The 20,654-nt window shown below is 41.4% G+C and overlaps 1 protein-coding gene and 1 long non-coding RNA gene across 2 annotated transcripts; one reads left to right on the top strand and one right to left on the bottom strand.

Annotated features, from left to right (window-relative positions):
- The first annotated feature begins 3,435 nt into the window (after positions 1-3,435).
- On the top strand, positions 3,436-10,764 carry LOC138319389 (uncharacterized). Its single transcript, XR_011208009.1, has 2 exons — positions 3,436-4,853; positions 9,554-10,764. It is a non-coding gene; the product is annotated as an uncharacterized lncRNA (long non-coding RNA).
- An 8,894-nt stretch (positions 10,765-19,658) lies between these two features.
- Positions 19,659-20,156, bottom strand: LOC138319802 (transmembrane protein 229B-like). The gene has a single exon (XM_069262934.1). The coding sequence runs from the start codon at positions 20,154-20,156 to the stop codon at positions 19,659-19,661; it is 498 nt and encodes a 165-aa protein (XP_069119035.1).
- Positions 20,157-20,654: the final 498 nt, after the last annotated feature.

Raw genomic sequence — 20,654 nt, 5'->3', positions numbered from 1 at the left:
TGGGACAGAGGTAAGTTTGACGACAAGGTGTGTAACGAATCTCTCCGGTTCTACTGGGACAGAGGTAAGATTGATGACAAGGTGGGTAACGAATCTCTCCGGTTCTACTGGGACAGAGGTAAGTTTGATGACAAGGTGTGTAACGAATCTCTCCGGTTCTACTGGGACAGAGGTAAATTTGATGACAAGGTGTGTAACAACTCTCTCCTGCTTCTACTGGGACAGAGGTTAGTTTGATGACAAGGTGTGTAACGACTCTCCCCTGGTTCTACTGGGACAGAGGTAAGTTTGACGACAAGGTGTGTAACGAATCTCTCCGGTTCTACTGGGACAGAGGTAAGATTGATGACAAGGTGGGTAACGAATCTCTCCGGTTCTACTGGGACAGAGGTAAGTTTGATGACAAGGTGTGTAAAGAATCTCTCCGGTTCTACTGGGACAGAGGTAAGTTTGATGACAAGGTGTGTAACGAATCTCTCCTGGTTCTACTGGGACAGAGGTAAGGTTAATGACAAGGTGTGTAACAACTCTCTCCTGGTTCTGCTGGGACAGAGGTAAGTTTGATGACAAGGTGTAACGACTCTCTCCTGGTTCTACTGGGACAGAGGTAAGTTTGATGACAAGGTGTGTAACATCTCTCCTGGTTCTACTGGGACAGAGGTAAGTTTAATGACAAGGTGTGTAACGACTCTCTCCTGGTTCTACTGGGACAGAGGTAAGTTTGATGACAAGGTGTGTAACAACTCTCTCATGGTCCTACTGGGACAGAGGTAAGTTTGATGACAAGGTGTGTAATAACTCTCTCCTGGTCCTACTGGGACAGAGGTAAGTTTGATGACAAGGTGTGTAACAACTCTCCTGGTTCTACTGGGACAGAGGTAAGTTTAATGACAAGGTGTGTAACAACTCTCTCCAGGTTCTACTGGGACAGAGGTAAGTTTGATGACAAGGTGTGTAACAACTCTCTCCTGGTGCTACTGGGACAGAGGTAAGATTGATGACAAGGTGGGTAACATCTCTCTCCTGGTTCTACTGGGACAGAGGTAAGATTGATGACAAGGTGGGTAACATCTCTCTCCTGGTTCTACTGGGACAGAGGTAAGTTTGATGACAAAGTGTGTAACGACTCTCCTGGTTCTACTGGGACAGAGGTAAGTTTGATGACAAGGTGTGTAACGACTCTCTCCTGGTTCTACTGGGACAGAGGTAAGTTTGATGACAAGGTGTAACGACTCTCTCCTGGTTCTACTTGGACAGAGGTAAGTTTGATGACAAGGTGTGTAACAACTCTCTCCTGTTCCTACTGGGACAGAGGTAAGTTTGATGACAAGGTGTGTAACGACTCTCTCATGGTCCTACTGGGACAGAGGTAAGTTTGATGACAAGGTGTGTAACAACTCTCTCCTGGTCCTACTGGGACAGAGGTAAGTTTGATGACAAGGTGTAACGACTCTCTCCTGGTTCTACTGGGACAGAGGTAAGTTTGATGACAAGGTGTGTAACAACTCTCCTGGTTCTACTGGGACAGAGGTAAGTTTAATGACAAGGTGTGTAACAACTCTCTCCAGGTTCTACTGGGACAGAGGTAAGTTTGATGACAAGGTGTGTAACAACTCTCTCCTGGTGCTACTGGGACAGAGGTAAGATTGATGACAAGGTGGGTAACATCTCTCTCCTGGTTCTACTGGGACAGAGGTAAGTTTGATGACAAGGTGTGTAACATCTCTCCTGGTTCTACTGGGACAGAGGTAAGTTTGATGACAAGGTGTGTAACGACTCTCCTGGTTCTACTGGGACAGAGGCAAGTTTGATGACAAGGTGTGTAACGACTCTCTCCTGGTTCTACTGGGACAGAGGTAAGTTTGATGACAAGGTGTAACGACTCTCTCCTGGTTCTACTTGGACAGAGGTAAGTTTGATGACAAGGTGTGTAACAACTCTCTCCTGTTCCTACTGGGACAGAGGTAAGTTTGATGACAAGGTGTGTAACGACTCTCTCATGGTCCTACTGGGACAGAGGTAAGTTTGATGACAAGGTGTGTAACAACTCTCTCCTGGTCCTACTGGGACAGAGGTAAGTTTGATGACAAGGTGTGTAACGACTCTTTACTGATTCTACTGGGACAGAGGTAAGTTTAATGACAAGGTGTGTAACGACTCTCCTGGTTCTACTGGGACAGAGGTAAGTTTAATGACAAGGTGTGTAACGACTCTCTCCTGGTGCTACTGGGACAGAGGTAAGATTGATGACAAGGTGGGTAACATCTCTCTCCTGGTTCTACTGGGACAGAGGTAAGGTTAATGACAAGGTGTGTAACGACTCTCTCCTGGTTCTACTGGGACAGAGGTAAGTTTGATGACAAGGTGTGTAACGAATCTCTCCGGTTCTACTGGGACAGAGGTAAATTTGATGACAAGGTGTGTAACAACTCTCTCCTGGTTCTACTGGGACAGAGGTTAGTTTGATGACAAGGTGTGTGTAACGACTCTCCCCTGGTTCTACTGGGACAGAGGTAAGTTTGACGACAAGGTGTGTAACGAATCTCTCCGGTTCTACTGGGACAGAGGTAAGATTGATGACAAGGTGGGTAACGAATCTCTCCGGTTCTACTGGGACAGAGGTAAGTTTGATGACAAGGTGTGTAACGAATCTCTCCGGTTCTACTGGGACAGAGGTAAATTTGATGACAAGGTGTGTAACAACTCTCTCCTGGTTCTACTGGGACAGAGGTTAGTTTGATGACAAGGTGTGTAACGACTCTCCCCTGGTTCTACTGGGACAGAGGTAAGTTTGACGACAAGGTGTGTAACGAATCTCTCCGGTTCTACTGGGACAGAGGTAAGATTGATGACAAGGTGGGTAACGAATCTCTCCGGTTCTACTGGGACAGAGGTAAGTTTGATGACAAGGTGTGTAAAGAATCTCTCCGGTTCTACTGGGACAGAGGTAAGTTTGATGACAAGGTGTGTAACGAATCTCTCCTGGTTCTACTGGGACAGAGGTAAGGTTAATGACAAGGTGTGTAACAACTCTCTCCTGGTTCTGCTGGGACAGAGGTAAGTTTGATGACAAGGTGTAACGACTCTCTCCTGGTTCTACTGGGACAGAGGTAAGTTTGATGACAAGGTGTGTAACAACTCTCCTGGTTCTACTGGGACAGAGGTAAGTTTAATGACAAGGTGTGTAACAACTCTCTCCAGGTTCTACTGGGACAGAGGTAAGTTTGATGACAAGGTGTGTAACAACTCTCTCCTGGTGCTACTGGGACAGAGGTAAGATTGATGACAAGGTGGGTAACATCTCTCTCCTGGTTCTACTGGGACAGAGGTAAGTTTGATGACAAGGTGTGTAACATCTCTCCTGGTTCTACTGGGACAGAGGTAAGTTTGATGACAAGGTGTGTAACGACTCTCTCCTGGTTCTACTGGGACAGAGGCAAGTTTGATGACAAGGTGTGTAACGACTCTCTCCTGGTTCTACTGGGACAGAGGTAAGTTTGATGACAAGGTGTAACGACTCTCTCCTGGTTCTACTTGGACAGAGGTAAGTTTGATGACAAGGTGTGTAACAACTCTCTCCTGTTCCTACTGGGACAGAGGTAAGTTTGATGACAAGGTGTGTAACGACTCTCTCATGGTCCTACTGGGACAGAGGTAAGTTTGATGACAAGGTGTGTAACAACTCTCTCCTGGTCCTACTGGGACAGAGGTAAGTTTGATGACAAGGTGTGTAACGACTCTTTACTGATTCTACTGGGACAGAGGTAAGTTTAATGACAAGGTGTGTAACGACTCTCCTGGTTCTACGGGGACAGAGGTAAGTTTAATGACAAGGTGTGTAACGACTCTCTCCTGGTGCTACTGGGACAGAGGTAAGGTTAATGACAAGGTGTGTAACGACTCTCTCCTGGTTCTACTGGGACAGAGGTAAGTTTGATGACAAGGTGTGTAACGAATCTCTCCGGTTCTACTGGGACAGAGGTAAATTTGATGACAAGGTGTGTAACAACTCTCTCCTGGTTCTACTGGGACAGAGGTTAGTTTGATGACAAGGTGTGTAACGACTCTCCCCTGGTTCTACTGGGACAGAGGTAAGTTTGACGACAAGGTGTGTAACGAATCTCTCCGGTTCTACTGGGACAGAGGTAAGATTGATGACAAGGTGGGTAACGAATCTCTCCGGTTCTACTGGGACAGAGGTAAGTTTGATGACAAGGTGTGTAACGAATCTCTCCGGTTCTACTGGGACAGAGGTAAATTTGATGACAAGGTGTGTAACAACTCTCTCCTGGTTCTACTGGGACAGAGGTTAGTTTGATGACAAGGTGTGTAACGACTCTCCCCTGGTTCTACTGGGACAGAGGTAAGTTTGACGACAAGGTGTGTAACGAATCTCTCCGGTTCTACTGGGACAGAGGTAAGATTGATGACAAGGTGGGTAACGAATCTCTCCGGTTCTACTGGGACAGAGGTAAGTTTGATGACAAGGTGTGTAAAGAATCTCTCCGGTTCTACTGGGACAGAGGTAAGTTTGATGACAAGGTGTGTAACGAATCTCTCCTGGTTCTACTGGGACAGAGGTAAGGTTAATGACAAGGTGTGTAACAACTCTCTCCTGGTCCTACTGGGACAGAGGTAAGTTTGATGACAGGGTGTGTAACGACTCTCTCCTGGTTCTATTGGGACAGAGGTAAGTTTAATGACAATGTGTGTAACGACTCTCTCCCGGTTTTACTGGGACAGAGGTAAGTTTGATGACAAGGTGTGTAATGACTCTCTGCTGATTCTATTGGGACAGAGGTAAGTTTGATGACAAGGTGTGTAACATCTCTCCTGGTCCCACTCGGTCAGAGGTAAGTTTGATGACAAGGTGTGTAACGACTCTTTACTGGTTCTACTGGGACAGAGGTAAGTTTAATGACAAGGTGTGTAACGACTCTCCTGGTTCTACTGGGACAGAGGTAAGTTTAATGACAAGGTGTGTAACGACTCTCTCCTGGTTCTACTGGGACAGAGGTAAGTTTGATGACAAGGTGTGTAACGACTCTCTCCTGGTTCTACTGGGACAGAGGTAAGTTTAATGACAAGGTGTGTAACAACTCTCTCCTGGTTCTGCTGGGACAGAGGTAAGTTTGATGACAAGGTGTGTAACTACTCTCTCCTGGTTCTACTGGGACAGAGGTAAGTTTAATGACAAGGTGTGTAACGACTCTCTCCTGGTTCTACTGGGACAGAGGTAAGTTTGATGACAAGGTGTGTAATAACTCTCTCCTGGTCCTACTGGGACAGAGGTAAGTTTGATGACAAGGTGTGTAGTGGCTCTCAGCTGGTTCTACCTAGACAGAGATAAGTTTGATGACAAGGTGTGTAACATCTCTCTCCTGGTTCTACTGGGACAGAGGTAAGTTTGATGACAAGGTGTGTAGCGACTCTCTCCTGGTTCTACTGAGACAGAGGTAAGTTTGATGACAAGGTGGGCAACATCTCTCTCCTGGTTCTACTGGGACAGAGGCAAGTTTGATGACAAGGTGTGTAGCGACTCTCTCCTGGTTCTACTGGGACAGAGATAAGTTTGATGACAAGATGTGTAACATCTCTTATGTATTGTTCTACTGGGAAAGAGGTAGGTAAATTTGATGACAAGGTGTGTAGCGACTCTCTCCTGGTTCTGCTGGGACAGAGGTAATTTTGATGACAAGGTGTGTAACGACTCTCTCCTGGTTCTACTGGGACAGAGGTAAGTTTGATGACAAGGTGTGTAACGACTCTCTCCTGGTTCTACTGGGACAGAGGTAAGTTTAATGACAAGGTGTGTAACAACTCTCTCCTGGTTCTGCTGGGACAGAGGTAAGTTTGATGACAAGGTGTGTAACGACTCTCTCCTGGTTCTACTGGGACAGAGGTAAGTTTAATGACAAGGTGTGTAACGACTCTCTCCCTGGTTCTACTGGGACAGAGGTAAGTTTATGACAAGGTGTGTAATAACTCTCTCCTGGTCCTACTGGGACAGAGATAAGTTTGATGACAAGATGTGTAACATCTCTTATGCATTGTTCTACTGGGAAAGAGGTAGGTAAATTTGATGACAAGGTGTGTAGCGACTCTCTCCCGGTTCTACTGGGACAGAGGTAAGTTTGATGACAAGGTGTGTAACGACTCTCTCTCCTGGTTCTACTGGGACAGAGGTAAGTTTAATGACAAGGTGTGTGTAACAACTCTCTCCTGGTTCTACTGGGACAGAGGTAAGTTTGATGACAAGGTGTGTAACGACTCTCTCCTGGTTCTACTGGGACAGAGGTAAGTTTAATGACAAGGTGTGTAACGACTCTCTCCTGGTTCTACTGGGGCAGAGGTAAGTTTATGACAAGGTGTGTAATAACTCTCTCCTGGTTCTACTGGGACAGAGGTAAGTTTAATGACAAGGTGTGTAACGACTCTCTCCTGGTTCTACTGGGACAGAGGTAAGTTTGATGACAAGGTGTGTAACGACTCTTTACTGGTTCTACTGGGACAGAGGTAAGTTTAATGACAAGGTGTGTAACGACTCTCTCCTGGTTCTACTGGGACAGAGGTAAGTTTAATGACAAGGTGTGTAACGACTCTCTCCTGGTTCTACTGGGACAGAGGTAAGTTTGATGACAAGGTGTGTAACAACTCTCCTGGTTCTACTGGGACAGAGGTAAGTTTAATGACAAGGTGTGTAACAACTCTCTCCTGGTTCTACTGGGACAGAGGTAAGTTTGATGACAAGGTGTGTAACAACTCTCTCCTGGTTCTACTGGGACAGAGGTAAGTTTAATGACAAGGTGTGTAACGACTCTCTCCTGGTTCTACTGGGACAGAGGTAAGTTTATGACAAGGTGTGTAATAACTCTCTCCTGGTCCTACTGGGACAGAGGTAAGTTTGATGACAAGGTGTGTAGTGGCTCTCAGCTGGTTCTACTTAGACAGAGATAAGTTTGATGACAAGGTGTGTAACATCTCTCTCCTGGTTCTACTGGGACAGAGGTAAGTTTGATGACAAGGTGTGTAGCGACTCTCTCCTGGTTCTACTGAGACAGAGGTAAGTTTGATGACAAGGTGGGCAACATCTCTCTCCTGGTTCTACTGGGACAGAGGCAAGTTTGATGACAAGGTGTGTAGCGACTCTCTCCTGGTTCTACTGGGACAGAGATAAGTTTGATGACAAGATGTGTAACATCTCTTATGTATTGTTCTACTGGGAAAGAGGTAGGTAAATTTGATGACAAGGTGTGTAGCGACTCTCTCCTGGTTCTGCTGGGACAGAGGTAAGTTTGATGACAAGGTGTGTAACGACTCTCTCCTGGTTCTACTGGGACAGAGGTAAGTTTGATGACAAGGTGTGTAACGACTCTCTCCTGGTTCTACTGGGACAGAGGTAAGTTTGATGACAAGGTGTGTAACAACTCTCTCCTGGTTCTACTGGGACAGAGGTAAGTTTGATGACAAGGTGTGTAACGACTCTCTCCTGGTTCTACTGGGACAGAGGTAAGTTTGATGACAAGGTGTGTAACGACTCTCTCCTGGTTCTACTGGGACAGAGGTAAGTTTATGACAAGGTGTGTAATAACTCTCTCCTGGTCCTACTGGGACAGAGATAAGTTTGATGACAAGATGTGTAACATCTCTTATGCATTGTTCTACTGGGAAAGAGGTAGGTAAATTTGATGACAAGGTGTGTAGCGACTCTCTCCCGGTTCTACTGGGACAGAGGTAAGTTTGATGACAAGGTGTGTAACGACTCTCTCCTGGTTCTACTGGGACAGAGGTAAGTTTAATGACAAGGTGTGTAACAACTCTCTCCTGGTTCTGCTGGGACAGAGGTAAGTTTGATGACAAGGTGTGTAACGACTCTCTCCTGGTTCTACTGGGACAGAGGTAAGTTTAATGACAAGGTGTGTAACGACTCTCTCCTGGTTCTACTGGGACAGAGGTAAGTTTATGACAAGGTGTGTAATAACTCTCTCCTGGTCCTACTGGGACAGAGGTAAGTTTGATGACAAGGTGTATAGCGGCTCTCAACTGGTTCTACTTAGACAGAGATAAGTTTGATGACAAGGTGTGTAACATCTCTCTCCTGGTTCTACTGGGACAGAGGTAAGTTTGATGACAAGGTGTGTAGCGACTCTCTCCTGGTTCTACTGAGACAGAGGTAAGTTTGATGACAAGGTGGGCAACATCTCTCTCCTGGTTCTACTGGGACAGAGGCAAGTTTGATGACAAGGTGTGTAGCGACTCTCTCCTGGTTCTACTGGGACAGAGATAAGTTTGATGACAAGATGTGTAACATCTCTTATGCATTGTTCTACTGGGAAAGAGGTAGGTAAATTTGATGACAAGGTGTGTAGCGACTCTCTCCTGGTTCTACTGGGACAGAGGTAAGTTTGATCGCAAGGTGTGTAACATCTCTTCTGCATTGTTCTACTGGGAAAGAGGTAATTAAGTTTGATGACAAGGTGTGTAGCAACTCTCCTGGTTCTACTGGGAAAGAGGTATGTAAGTTTGATGACAAGGGCCGTTTTCGTTTATTCGGAACAACCAGTTCGACCGTTGGTTAAAGTCATTATTTCACGTATAAATCCAGACGGACCTGCAGTTTTTGATACAGGCCTTGTGAGGGCTTTGCCAAGGCTCGTCTGAAAACAATGTAAAATCACCAGGTCCGTCTTTAATTAATAAACAAACAACTAGGTCCAACCAGCCAAACCGTATAATCGAAAACGGCCAAGGTGTGTTACAACTCTCCTGGTTCTACTGGGAAAGAGGTAGGTAAGTTTGATGACAAGGTGTGTAACCACTCTCCTGGTTCTACTGGGACAGAGGTAAGTTTGATGACAAGGTGTGTAATAACTCTCTCCTGGTTCTATTGGGACAGAGGTAAGTTTAATGACAAGGTGTGTAACGACCCTCTCCCGGTCCTACTGGGACAGAGGTAAGTTTGATGACAAGGTGTGTAATAACTCTCTCCTGGTTCTACTGGGACAGAGGTAAGTTTGATGACAAGGTGTGTAACAACTCTCTCCTGGTTCTACTGGGACAGAGGTAAGTTTGATGACAAGGTGTGTAACGACTCTCCAGGTTCTACTGTGACAGAGGTAAGTTTGATGAGAAGATGAGTAATGACTCTCTCTTGGTCCTACTGGGACAGAGGTAAGTTTGATGACAAGGTCCTGCATGGTTCTACTGGGAAAGACGTAATTAAGTTTGGTGACGAGGTGTGTAACAATTCTCTCCTTTCTGTCACTAACTAATCTGTCTTTTGAAGGAAACATTATCATTATACAGGAATTAGGTTAAAAAAATTCAATCCTCAAAACACAATTTAAATATCACACTTAAATATTATTCTGACTTAACTATTATAGGATATGGTTTTGAATTATGAAGGATTACTACCCATAGAATGGTACTATACTGATATAATTATACTTGTATCGCAAATTAGGGATCAGAAATGGCGTGCCACCCTTTGATATACATGTATATTGATATAGATGATTGACTCCTGTTTGACTGTTTATTGTCCTTACAGCTACACTGCTAAACAGGACCAAGGGTCAGTATCCCTGATCTGTTACCAGGACCCCACCCGCAAGGTCATCCCTAACTAGGAAGGTCAAGGTCATTAGCAGGAAAAAACCTCACAAGCATTAATTACCGTAATGCATTGTAAATTTGCCTTGATAATTTGCACTGGAAATGCTTTGCATGTGATTGTGTGAATCATGTGAATTTGAAGTAACAATCAATGAGTGAGAAGGCTTCACAGTAACATTGTGATGACCTTATTTAGACAGTATTACTATATACCTATATATGGTTGTGGTATCTCTTTACATGATGACAAAGTTTTAACACTGTGGTGGTGTTTATTCTCTGGTCATATTTGCCATACAATTATAATCTAATACTCATACTTGTTGTACATTCCTTAGATAGCAAATATTTGCTTTTGTTTTTGTCTTGTATCAAAATATGTAGATCTGCAGCATACAACTTACATTGAACAGGCATGTTAACTGGATAACATGATTATGTTTAATGACGCTGCCATCTTTATAGTACTATTTCATTGTTATACTTTTTAAAAAGTTTCTCCTTTGATTTTTGATATAATTGATTATGTTGATCTATTTTTACTTTATTATTGAGCTGTGTGACAGCATCAGAAACTTTTTATTTGGACTGCCATATGATGCTTTTAATTTCTTGTATATTATACATATTCACAAGGACTTGGCAAGAATTTCTAACAAACAGTATTTATGTATATTATAGTATCATATATATATATAGAATGTTCATAAAAATGTTCTTTGTACATCTATTATATATTTCATCTTATATACATATATATTGTTGGTTAAAAATTTGTGCCGGGTCCCTGTGTACATATTCATACTATTTCTCACCTGGTCCAAAGGACAGGTAAATATTGGCCATACTGTCTGGGGTTTAATGGCGGTCAGACGTCTGATCAAGTGTCTTATAAAGTAATGGTACTAGTGATGGGACTCAAAATTAAAGGTTTAACTCAGAGATTACACATTATTATAGAGCTTTATAAAGTGTGATAACAGATACATTGTACATATGTGTGTAAGACTTAATGTCGGTCACCTGAACTTGTTTTGTATGGTTTGTAGAATGAAGGTGGTCTATGAGCTTTTTTTTCCCTTGTATAAACATACATTTTACATTTTTACTATTTTAACCAAGAATAATAAAAAGATCTTGTTTGTTGTCGCTGGGTTTTGGTTTTCTTTTAATGTCAATAGACCTTCAGTATTTCCAGTTCCCAACTAACAAAGAGTGGAATTGAAATGGGTTAACCAAACCATCACACTATTTATAGAATTTTCCTTAAACCCATCACTGAATAAGATATCAGTAAAATGACAACAAAGACAACAAGTTTATGAATACATGTAATACTTAGAGATAAAAAGGAACTGTATGTGCCATATTTGTTTGACACATGGTAGTACATGTATATGTACTATGCAATGCTGAAATGGATAAAATTCACATCTCCATTGGACCTAGATCTACGGTGATCATGAGATCACCGAAACCTATGGGCCCTCTATCCTATTAATCATTTGTTCTTGTTTAAAAACTGGAGTAAAAACAGTTCACTATATCTTAATCAAAAACTAAATAAAACCAAAATTATGTAATAACAAGAGGCCCATGGGCCTTAACGGTCATCTGACTATTAGTACAATACAACATAGTCGTTTAAAGATTTTCGCCTATTTGACCTCTGTGACCTTGATTGAAGGTCAAGGTGATTCATTTGAACAAACTTGGTAGCCCTTCATCCCAGCATGCTACATGCCCAATATCAGTACCCTTGGCCTTCTAGTTCTTGAGAAGAAGTCATTTAAAGATTTTAGCCTATTTGACCCCCGTGACCTTGAATGAAGGTCAAGGTTATTCATTTGAACAAACTTGGTAGCCCTTCATCCCAGCATGCTACATGCTTAATATCAGTACCCTGGGCCTTCTGGTTCTTAAGAAGAAGTCATTTAAAGATTTTAGCCTATTTGACCCCTGTGACCTTGAATGAAGATCAAGGTCATTCATTTGAACAAACTTGGTAGCCCTTCATCCCAGCATGCCACAGGCCTAATATCAGGTCTCTAGGCCTCTTAGTTATTCACAAGTATTTGTTTAAATAATTTTAGCCTATTTGACCCCTGTGACCTTGAATGAAGGTCAAGGTCATTTATTTGAACAAACTTGGTAGCCCTTCATCCCAGCATCCTACAGGCCAAATATCAGTACCCTGGGCCTTCTGGTTCATGAGAAGAAGTCGTTTAAAGATTTTAGCCTTTTTGACCCCTGTGACCTTGAATGAAGGTCAAGGTCATTCATTTGAACAAACTTGGTAGCCCTTCATCCAAGCATGTCACAGGCCCAATATCAGTACCCTGGGCCTTCTGGTTCTTGAGAAGAAGTCGTTTAAAGATTTTAGCGTATTTGACCCTCGTGACCTTGAATGAAGGTCAAGGTCATTTATTTGAACAAACTTGGTAGCTCTTCATCCCAGCATGCCACAGGCCTAATATCAGGTCTCTAGGCCTCTTAGTTATTCACAAGAAGTTGTTAAAAGGATTTTAGCCTATTTGACCCCTGTGACCTTGAATGAAGGTCAAGGTCATTTATTTGAACAAACTTGGTAGCCCTTCATCCCAGCATCCTACAGGGCAAATATCAGTACCCTGGGCCTTCTGGTTCTTGAGAAGAAGTTGTTTAAAGATTTTAGCCTTTTTGACCCCTGTGACCTTGAATGAAGGTCAAGGTCATTCATTTGAACAAACTTGGTAGCCCTCCATCCCAGCAACCTACATGCCAAATATGAGTACTCTGGGCCTTCCGGTTATTGAGAAGAAGTCGTTTGAATGAAAAGTTTACGCACGGCGCACGGCGCACGACGACGGACGGTGCATGATGACAATAGGTCATCCTGACCCTTCGGGTCAGATGACCTAAAAAAAAATACAAAGATCAACCGGTAACAAACACACTTGATATATTGCCAAACAAGGCGAATACTTATATAATATCAAAATAATCACTGGCGCTGAGACAGACACACTTGATATATTGCCAAACAAGGCGAATACTTATATAATATCAAAATAATCACTGGCGCTAAGACAGACACTTGAATGTTGAGGTATAAGTAAACTAGACTAGAAAAGATTGGCCATAACAACTTTAAAATTGATAACTTTAGTGGTGCCAATTTTGTATTGTAGTATAATAGACCGTTGGTTGGAAATTCCCTGTGTACCTATCTGCCATATTTATATCAATCATTATATGAAACCATTTCCATTAAAATAGCTGTTGATATAAATCACCAAAAATTTCTATTGATTGTCTAAAAATTAAAAGTAATCTTGATAAAACAAAGGTTAATACATAATAGTACTAGTACTGGTGGGAGTTTTGAGATTCCAAAACGACGTGGGTAAAGTACAATTTACCGTTGAATAGTCCCAGCTTCTGGTGAGTATGACGTCACAACATTCACGCCAAAAAATGATGTAACAATCACCAGAAAGTGGGACTAATTAACGTTGTTTTGGAATCTCGGAACTTCCGTATTGCATTGCCTTTATTCTTTATCCTGTAAAATGGTTGATAAATCTTGTAATATAAATTTACTCTATTGTATAGCCAGTAATTTTTACAGGGATGATATTTTACAGAAAGTTGTGATCATGAAAAACTAATCCTTTAACTACTTGTCGGTAGTGACAGATTAGTCAAGGTATATAATCTTTTAGACAAATCACAAAATTTTATTCATTAAAATTTTCACGTTTCACTTAAGAATTGCAAAATGCTTGAATTGCAAAAATAACTGGCTAATATGGTAACAATTACAATCAATGGTAACAATTATGATTAGAGTATTTTAAGGAATGGTATAAATTCTATCATCATCAAAGATGTCAACTTAAATGTACAGTGAATACTGAGTGTGAAGACATTACCAATATTAAAGACATTTAATACTTACAAAATACAAGAGGCCCAGAGGGCCTGTATCGCTCACCTGGTTTGTAATGCCAAGTAATTTTCTGAATACAGGTTCATTGTCTCTTTTCTGAAGGAATTTTAATATTAACCTCTAAATCCCCTATTGGGCCCCACCCCTCCTGCCCCCAGGGGGTCAGAGCCAAAATTTATACAAGTTCTGTTCCCCTTCCCCCAAGGATGTTTATGGCCAAATTTGGTCACAATCCAAGCAAAACTCTAGGACAAGTAGCGATTAATAGGATTTACAGTCAAACCTCGATGTATCGAAGTTCAAGGGACCGTCAGAAAAACTTCGAAACATCGAGACTTCGAATTATTCGTGGTTGAAATTAGACCGATGTTTTTTTTTACCATGACCAACTGTGGTAGTTGTGTACATGTCGTCTCTGTTCCGTAAACTTTATACACATTGCATTTACCACAAGCAAAAGAAAATAAAAACGAAGTATGCAATTAATCATATGTATTGCTATCGTTAGCAATACATACGTATATTATAAACAAGACTTACGTGTACTAGGCCTAACCCATGTACAAGTGTTCGTTTGGTAACTATTTAAGCGATGGTTAATATTACGGAATGAATATAAAAACGAAAACACGTTTTAAAAACGAAAAACTAAAAAGGAGGAACCGAAAGCGTTACAACACCTACAAAATACTTCGATTTAGAATGATCGATTTGCTCCAGTATTTATGCCAAAGTTGTGCAATGTAACAGTTTTGAGTATGAGTTTATTAATAATGTGGCTCGCTATTTACCGTTCCGTAAATTCTACAAACCGCTACCAATGGCGGCGGCGAACATCAAAAACGACTAACTGTATCTTTGCCGTACTAATGATTTAATAACGCAGCTTGTAAAAACAAAGCACCGGGTATCGGCCTGATTAGTGATATTAATTATCTTGATGATATCAAGCAAGCAACACAAGCTGTCATAATCCCTATTGTCCGGCGAAGGGCCGTCGCGAGACAGCTAACGTAGGTGTGACAGCATGCCGCGGGGTATCGGCGAACACCTGATCTGTACAGGTAAATTTTTATTCGAATCATCGAGTGTCAGTTACCTATGATTCTATAACAAATGGTCCATGAAAAAAGTTCGATACATCGAGAACTTCGATTCATAAAACTTTGATTCATACATGGGTTAGTTAGTAATGTTATATAGTGAAGAAATTCGGGACCAGACAAAAAGTTCGATACAGCGAGAAATTCGATTCATCGAAGTTCGAATCATCGAGGTTTGACTGTACCTCTATTTCCCCTATTGGGCCCCACCCGTTCTGCCCCCAGGGGGGCCTGAGCCAAAATTTATACAAGTTCTGTTCCCCTTCCAAAAAAGATGTTTGTGGCCAAATTTGGTTACATTCCATGCCGAACTCTAGGACAAGTACCGATTTATAGGAATTACCTATAATTCCCCTATTGGGCCCCGCCCCTCCTGCCCCCCAGAACCAGAGCCAAAATTTATACAAAGACAGTTCTTATTCTCCCAAGGATGTTTCTGGCCAAATTTGGTTACATTCCATGCAAAACTCTAAGACTAGTAGCGATTTAAAGGATTTACCTCTATTTCCACTATTGGGCCCCACCCCTCCAGCCCCAGAGGGGCCAGAGCCAAAATTTATACAAGTTCTGTTCCCCTTCCCCCAAAGATGTTTGTGGCCAAATTTGGTTACAATCCATGTAGAACTCTATGATTAGTAGCGATTTAAAGGATTTACCTCTATTTCCCCTATAGGGCCCCGCCCCTCCTGCCCCCGGGGGGTCAAAGCCAAAATTTATACAAGTTCTGTTCCCCTTCCCCCAAGGATGTTTGTGGCCAAATTTGGTTACTTCCATTCAAAACTCTATGACTAGTAGCGATTTAAAGGATTTATCTCTATTTCCCCTATTGGGCCCCGCCCCTCTTGCCCCTGGGGGATCAGAGCCAAAATTTATACAAGTTCTGTTCCCCTTCCCCCAAGGATGTTTGTGGCCAAATTTGGTTACAATCCATGCAGAACTCTAGGACAAGTAGCGATTTATAGGATTTACCTATAATTCCCCTATTGGGCCCCGCCCCTCCTGCCCCCTGGGGGTCAGAGCCAAAATTTATACAAGTTCTGTTCCCCTTCCCCCAAGGATGCTTGTGGCCAAATTTGGTTACAATCCATGCAGAACTCTATGACTAGTAGCGATTTAAAGGATTTATCTCTATTTCCCCTATTGGGCCCCGCCCCTCCTGCCCCCTGGGGGGGTCAGAGCCAAAATTTATACAAGTTCTGTTCCCATTCCCCCAAGGATGTTTGTGGCCAAATTTGGTTACAATCCATATAGAACTCTATGACTAGTAGCGATTTAAAGGAAATGTTGACGGACGGACGGACGACGGACGCCGCGCCATGACATAAGCTCACCGGCCCTTCGGGCCAGGTGAGCTAAAAATAATTAATTGCATCCCGAAAAAATTCCGTGGCACTATATCCCATATGAAATTAAGTACTGATTGTGCATGCACCATAGGCAAAATAAATTATTTTATACTATTTTTTTGTGTTAATTAGAAATATATGTACACGATTAAACACCAATTAGTGTTCAAATGAAGACTATCATTTATCCTCTGTCGGCAGTGGAGCATCTTTATATATTGTAAATAGATCAGACTTTTGATTATTTAACAGTACAGACTAGAGGGTTCCTGTGTGCTGGGATCACCTACAGCAATCTAACTACAGGATGGGACCTTACAGCGACATGATGCCTTTTGTTTACTGGGAAGGGCTAAGTACTTCAATTACAGGATGGGACCTTACAGTGACATGATGCCTTTTTTACTGGGAAGGGCTAAGTACTTCAATTACAGGATGGGACCTTACAGCGACATGATGCCTTTTTTACTGGGAAGGGCTAAGTACTTCAATGACAGGATGGGACCTTACAGCGACATGATGCCTTTTTTACTGGGAAGGGCTAAGTTCTTCAATTACAGGATGGGACCTTACAGCGACATGATGCCTTTTTTACTGGGAAGGGCTAAGTACTTCAATTACAGGATGGGACATTACAGCGACATGATGCCTTTTTTACTGGGAAGGGCTAAGTACTTCAATTACGGGATTGGACCTTACAGCGACATGATGCCTTTTGTTTACTGGGAAGGGCTAAGTACTTCAATTACAGGATGGGACCTTACAGTGACATGATACCTTTGTTTTACTGGGAAGGGCTAAGTACTTCAATTACAGGATTGGACCTTACAGTGACATGATGCCTTTTGTTTACTGGGAAGGGCTAAGTACTTCAATTACAGGATGGGACATTACAGCGACATGATGCCTTTTGTTTACTGGGAAGGGCTAAGTACTTCAATTACAGGATGGGACCTTACAGTGACATGATGCCTTTTGTTTACTGGGAAGGGCTAAGTACTTCAATTACAGGATGGGACATTACAGCGACATGATGCCTTTTTACTGGGAAGGGCTAAGTACTTCAATTACAGGATGGGACCTTACAGCGACATGATGCCTTTTTTACTGGGAATGGCTAAGTACTTCAATTACAGGATGGGACATTACAGCGACATGATGCCTTTGTTTACTGGGAAGGGCTAAGTACTTCAATTACAGGATGGGACCTTACAGTGACATGATGCCTTTTGTTTACTGGGAAGGGCTAAGTACTTCAATTACAGGATGGGACCTTACAGTGACATGATGCCTTTTGTTTACTGGGAAGGGCTAAGTACTTCAATTACAGGATGGGACATTACAGCGAAATGATGCCTTTGTTTACTGGGAAGGGCTAAGTACTTCAATTACAGGATGGGACCTTACAGTGACATGATGCCTTTTGTTTACTGGGACGGGCTAAGTACTTCAATTACAGGATGGGACCTTCCAGCGACATGCTGCCTTTTTTACTGGGAAGGGCTAAGTACTTCAATTACAGGATGGGACCTTACAGCGACATGCTGCCTTTTTTACTGGGAAGGGCTAAGTACTTTAATTACAGGATGGGACCTTACAGCGACATGATGCCTTTGTTTACTGGGAAGGGCTAAGTACTTCAATTATAGGATGGGACCTTACAGGGACATGATGCCTTTTGTTTACTGGGAAGGGCTAAGTACTTCAATTACAGGATGGGACCTTACAGCGACATGATGCACTTTGTTTACTGGGAAGGGCTAAGTACTTCAATTATAGGACGGGACCCTACAGCGACATGATGCCTTTGTTTACTGGGAAGGGCTAAGTACTTCAATTACAGGATGGGACCTTACAGCGACACGATGCCTTTGTTTACTGGGAAGGGCTAAGTACTTCAATTACAGGATGGGACCTTACAGCGACACGATGCCTTTGTTTACTGGGAAAGGCTAAGTACTTCAATTATAGGATGGGACCCTACAGGGACATGCTGCCTTTTGTTTACTGAAAGATGAACTTTAAGTACAATGAAAAACTTAATTGAATGGCAAAATGCTTGTGCTGCCTTTTGTTTGAGGAGAAGTATTATTTATTAATCTGTTGGCGTTTGTTTGTGGGGAGATACACAGCATAGAGGTGATTAACTTTGCCTTGTTACGGTCTTCTAAAAAAGTACATAGCTTTACCTGGAACTAGACGGAGAATAATCATAGAAAATCTAGCAAAAGGAACAATTCAGCCCATGGTGGTGAAATGTATGTGAAATGTTCAAACTCGCTTACTGTCCGCCATTACACATAGTGGTCGGATGTCTTGTATGCCGAACCCTGGCCCTTGCCAGTGTAGTAAAGAAATGTTTGTCTGGAACTACTCATATTGCTCTTACAGTAGTGTGTTTACCTTATTAGATGCATTTTCTTGGCTAAAGATAAACTCCTCAATGGTTATGAATATCATTTGTTTTACGTGCGTGACTTTGGCTCGGGTATGGGTATAGCATACATGTTGTATCTGCTTTATGATATTGATCAACGATTTGGAATTTCAACGGTATCAATCAAAATACTTAACAATGTCGTGAAATTTGTCAATATTTCTTGTTAAAGGTTTCATAAGGAATGTAGAACAATGCATTTATGTCATATTTTGCTTCGTGGTTATGTAACATAATTAGCCTCACTGAATTGTCCCTTTAACATGCTACATCTGATACCAATGTGAATATCAAGTTTTGAAGGGAATTGACAACATAATGTATACCCAGGTACATGTCTGTAAAAAAAAGCTTCTACCATCACCATGAGTAATACTATACGCCCCTTCTCTGACCAAAAGGGAGACATACAGGATTACAACCAATTCTATCTCTGATAGCACACTACATTCTGATTTGTTGTCTTTCATAAAATCAGCTAAAATTCCATGAACAGTCATGAAAGAAACAAGAAGCTCATTAAATGGGCCTGAACTGTCACCTGATCATGAATTCTGATACATTCAATAAAATTCACTTTATTATATAGAGTAAAATTAATTAAAATCACACCTGGATCTTCACACTGTTCACTCAAACCATAGAAAAATACAACACTCATTTCTTAATAAGAGATAAATTATGTGAAAGTCAATAAAACAATGTATATGTACATTTTGTAAATGTGCCTTTTAAAAAGGGAATGTTATTTAATAAATCTAGAAATAAACTTTTTATGATATGAAAGACCAAGGCATATAATGCATCTTTCCAACATGAATGAATGATGATATATGTTTTTTATTGATATTATAGACATTGTCATTTAATTATGCTAGATGCCAATGTTATAAAACTTTCTGACCAAAGTTACCCATTTTCACTTAGCTAGCCATTAAATGAGATTCATTGATCTACTATTAAATGTATAAATGCTTGACTAGCAGCGTTACAATGAAAGTCAGTGAAAGCTTGGATACACATTGAGCATTGAAAAACATAAAAATTTCAAATTTTCTATAAGTATGGACTGCTAATCTTAATGTGATATTTTTTGTTTATTTTCAGTTGTCAATATTGTGATTTGAGATGAAAAATCTTTCAACATTCCATGAAGACTCACTGACTGACAAAGCATGTTGGTCTGATTCAGAAAAGAATTATTTCCTAAAACACAACTAACATCAAGATTTCTTTGCTCCATGTTTACGGCCTCCGATTGGTGAATGAGAAGCCCCCCAGTGTAACATACTTGTATATCTCAGTAGGAAATATTCTGACAACAGATTACCAATATACCACAATGGTGCGTACTCCAGTGTGACTAAACCCATAACATCCCACTGGAAGAGAGTGTAGTCCCAGGGACAGGCTCCAAACCTGGATAGAAGGAAGCCCATACTGAACTCCCACACGTACGTCCCGATCGTGTACACCACACCTCGCAGTAGGAACGGCACTTTCCCCTTCATCTGTAGATACATTTGTTCCATGATGAGGCCGAATGAGCCATAGATAAAGAAGCACCATACACTAGTGTTGCCGGGGAATTTCCAGTTGATGTTGACCACGTACTCCCATAGGGCTGTAAACATCACCTCTATAGAATAGCCATGTAGTCCGTAACAGTAGAACCGCCAGATGGCAGACAGGGGCACCAGGCTTTGTCCTTCAGATGTCATTATTATATCACCTGGAAATATACAAAGGCATTATTCAACTTGTTTGATAAATTCAATATTACAAAGCCACCCATGAAATATTATATAATCAACAGTCTAAATTCAATCAAAGTACTGAAAGTACTGAAGGAGGCGTAGCTCAGATTCTAGATAGGTAATGATATATTGAAATATTAAAGATATATCATAAAAGAGGTAATAGTACATGTTCAGGTTATTTTCAATCAATATGGATTGAAATAACAGATTGAAAATTCTGTGCTTTCGCAGAATGACTGTTGTTTATTATAGAATAATGTGGATCAAATATTTGCAAATTGGTTAAATCATGGAAATGTTAAATCTTATAAAGTTGTTAAAAACAAATGCTCCAAAGATCTTGAAAATATTGTATGCGAAATAAATATGAACAATGAATAATGATATATAAAATAAAAATGATGCAAGACTAATATATATTCCTTTTGAAAGTTTGTGTTGGTTTTTACATGTTTTGAA

The sequence above is a fragment of the Argopecten irradians genome, chromosome 3 (genome assembly GCF_041381155.1).
Source record: "Argopecten irradians isolate NY chromosome 3, Ai_NY, whole genome shotgun sequence".
Classification (NCBI taxonomy): Eukaryota; Metazoa; Mollusca; class Bivalvia; order Pectinida; family Pectinidae; genus Argopecten; species Argopecten irradians.
This window is presented reverse-complemented; position numbering and strand designations above follow the sequence as displayed.

Bases quoted from the DNA above. Each gene is read 5' to 3' on its own strand.
- LOC138319802 (XM_069262934.1), bottom strand. From the start codon at position 20,156: ATGACATCTGAAGGACAAAGCCTGGTGCCCCTGTCTGCCATCTGGCGG.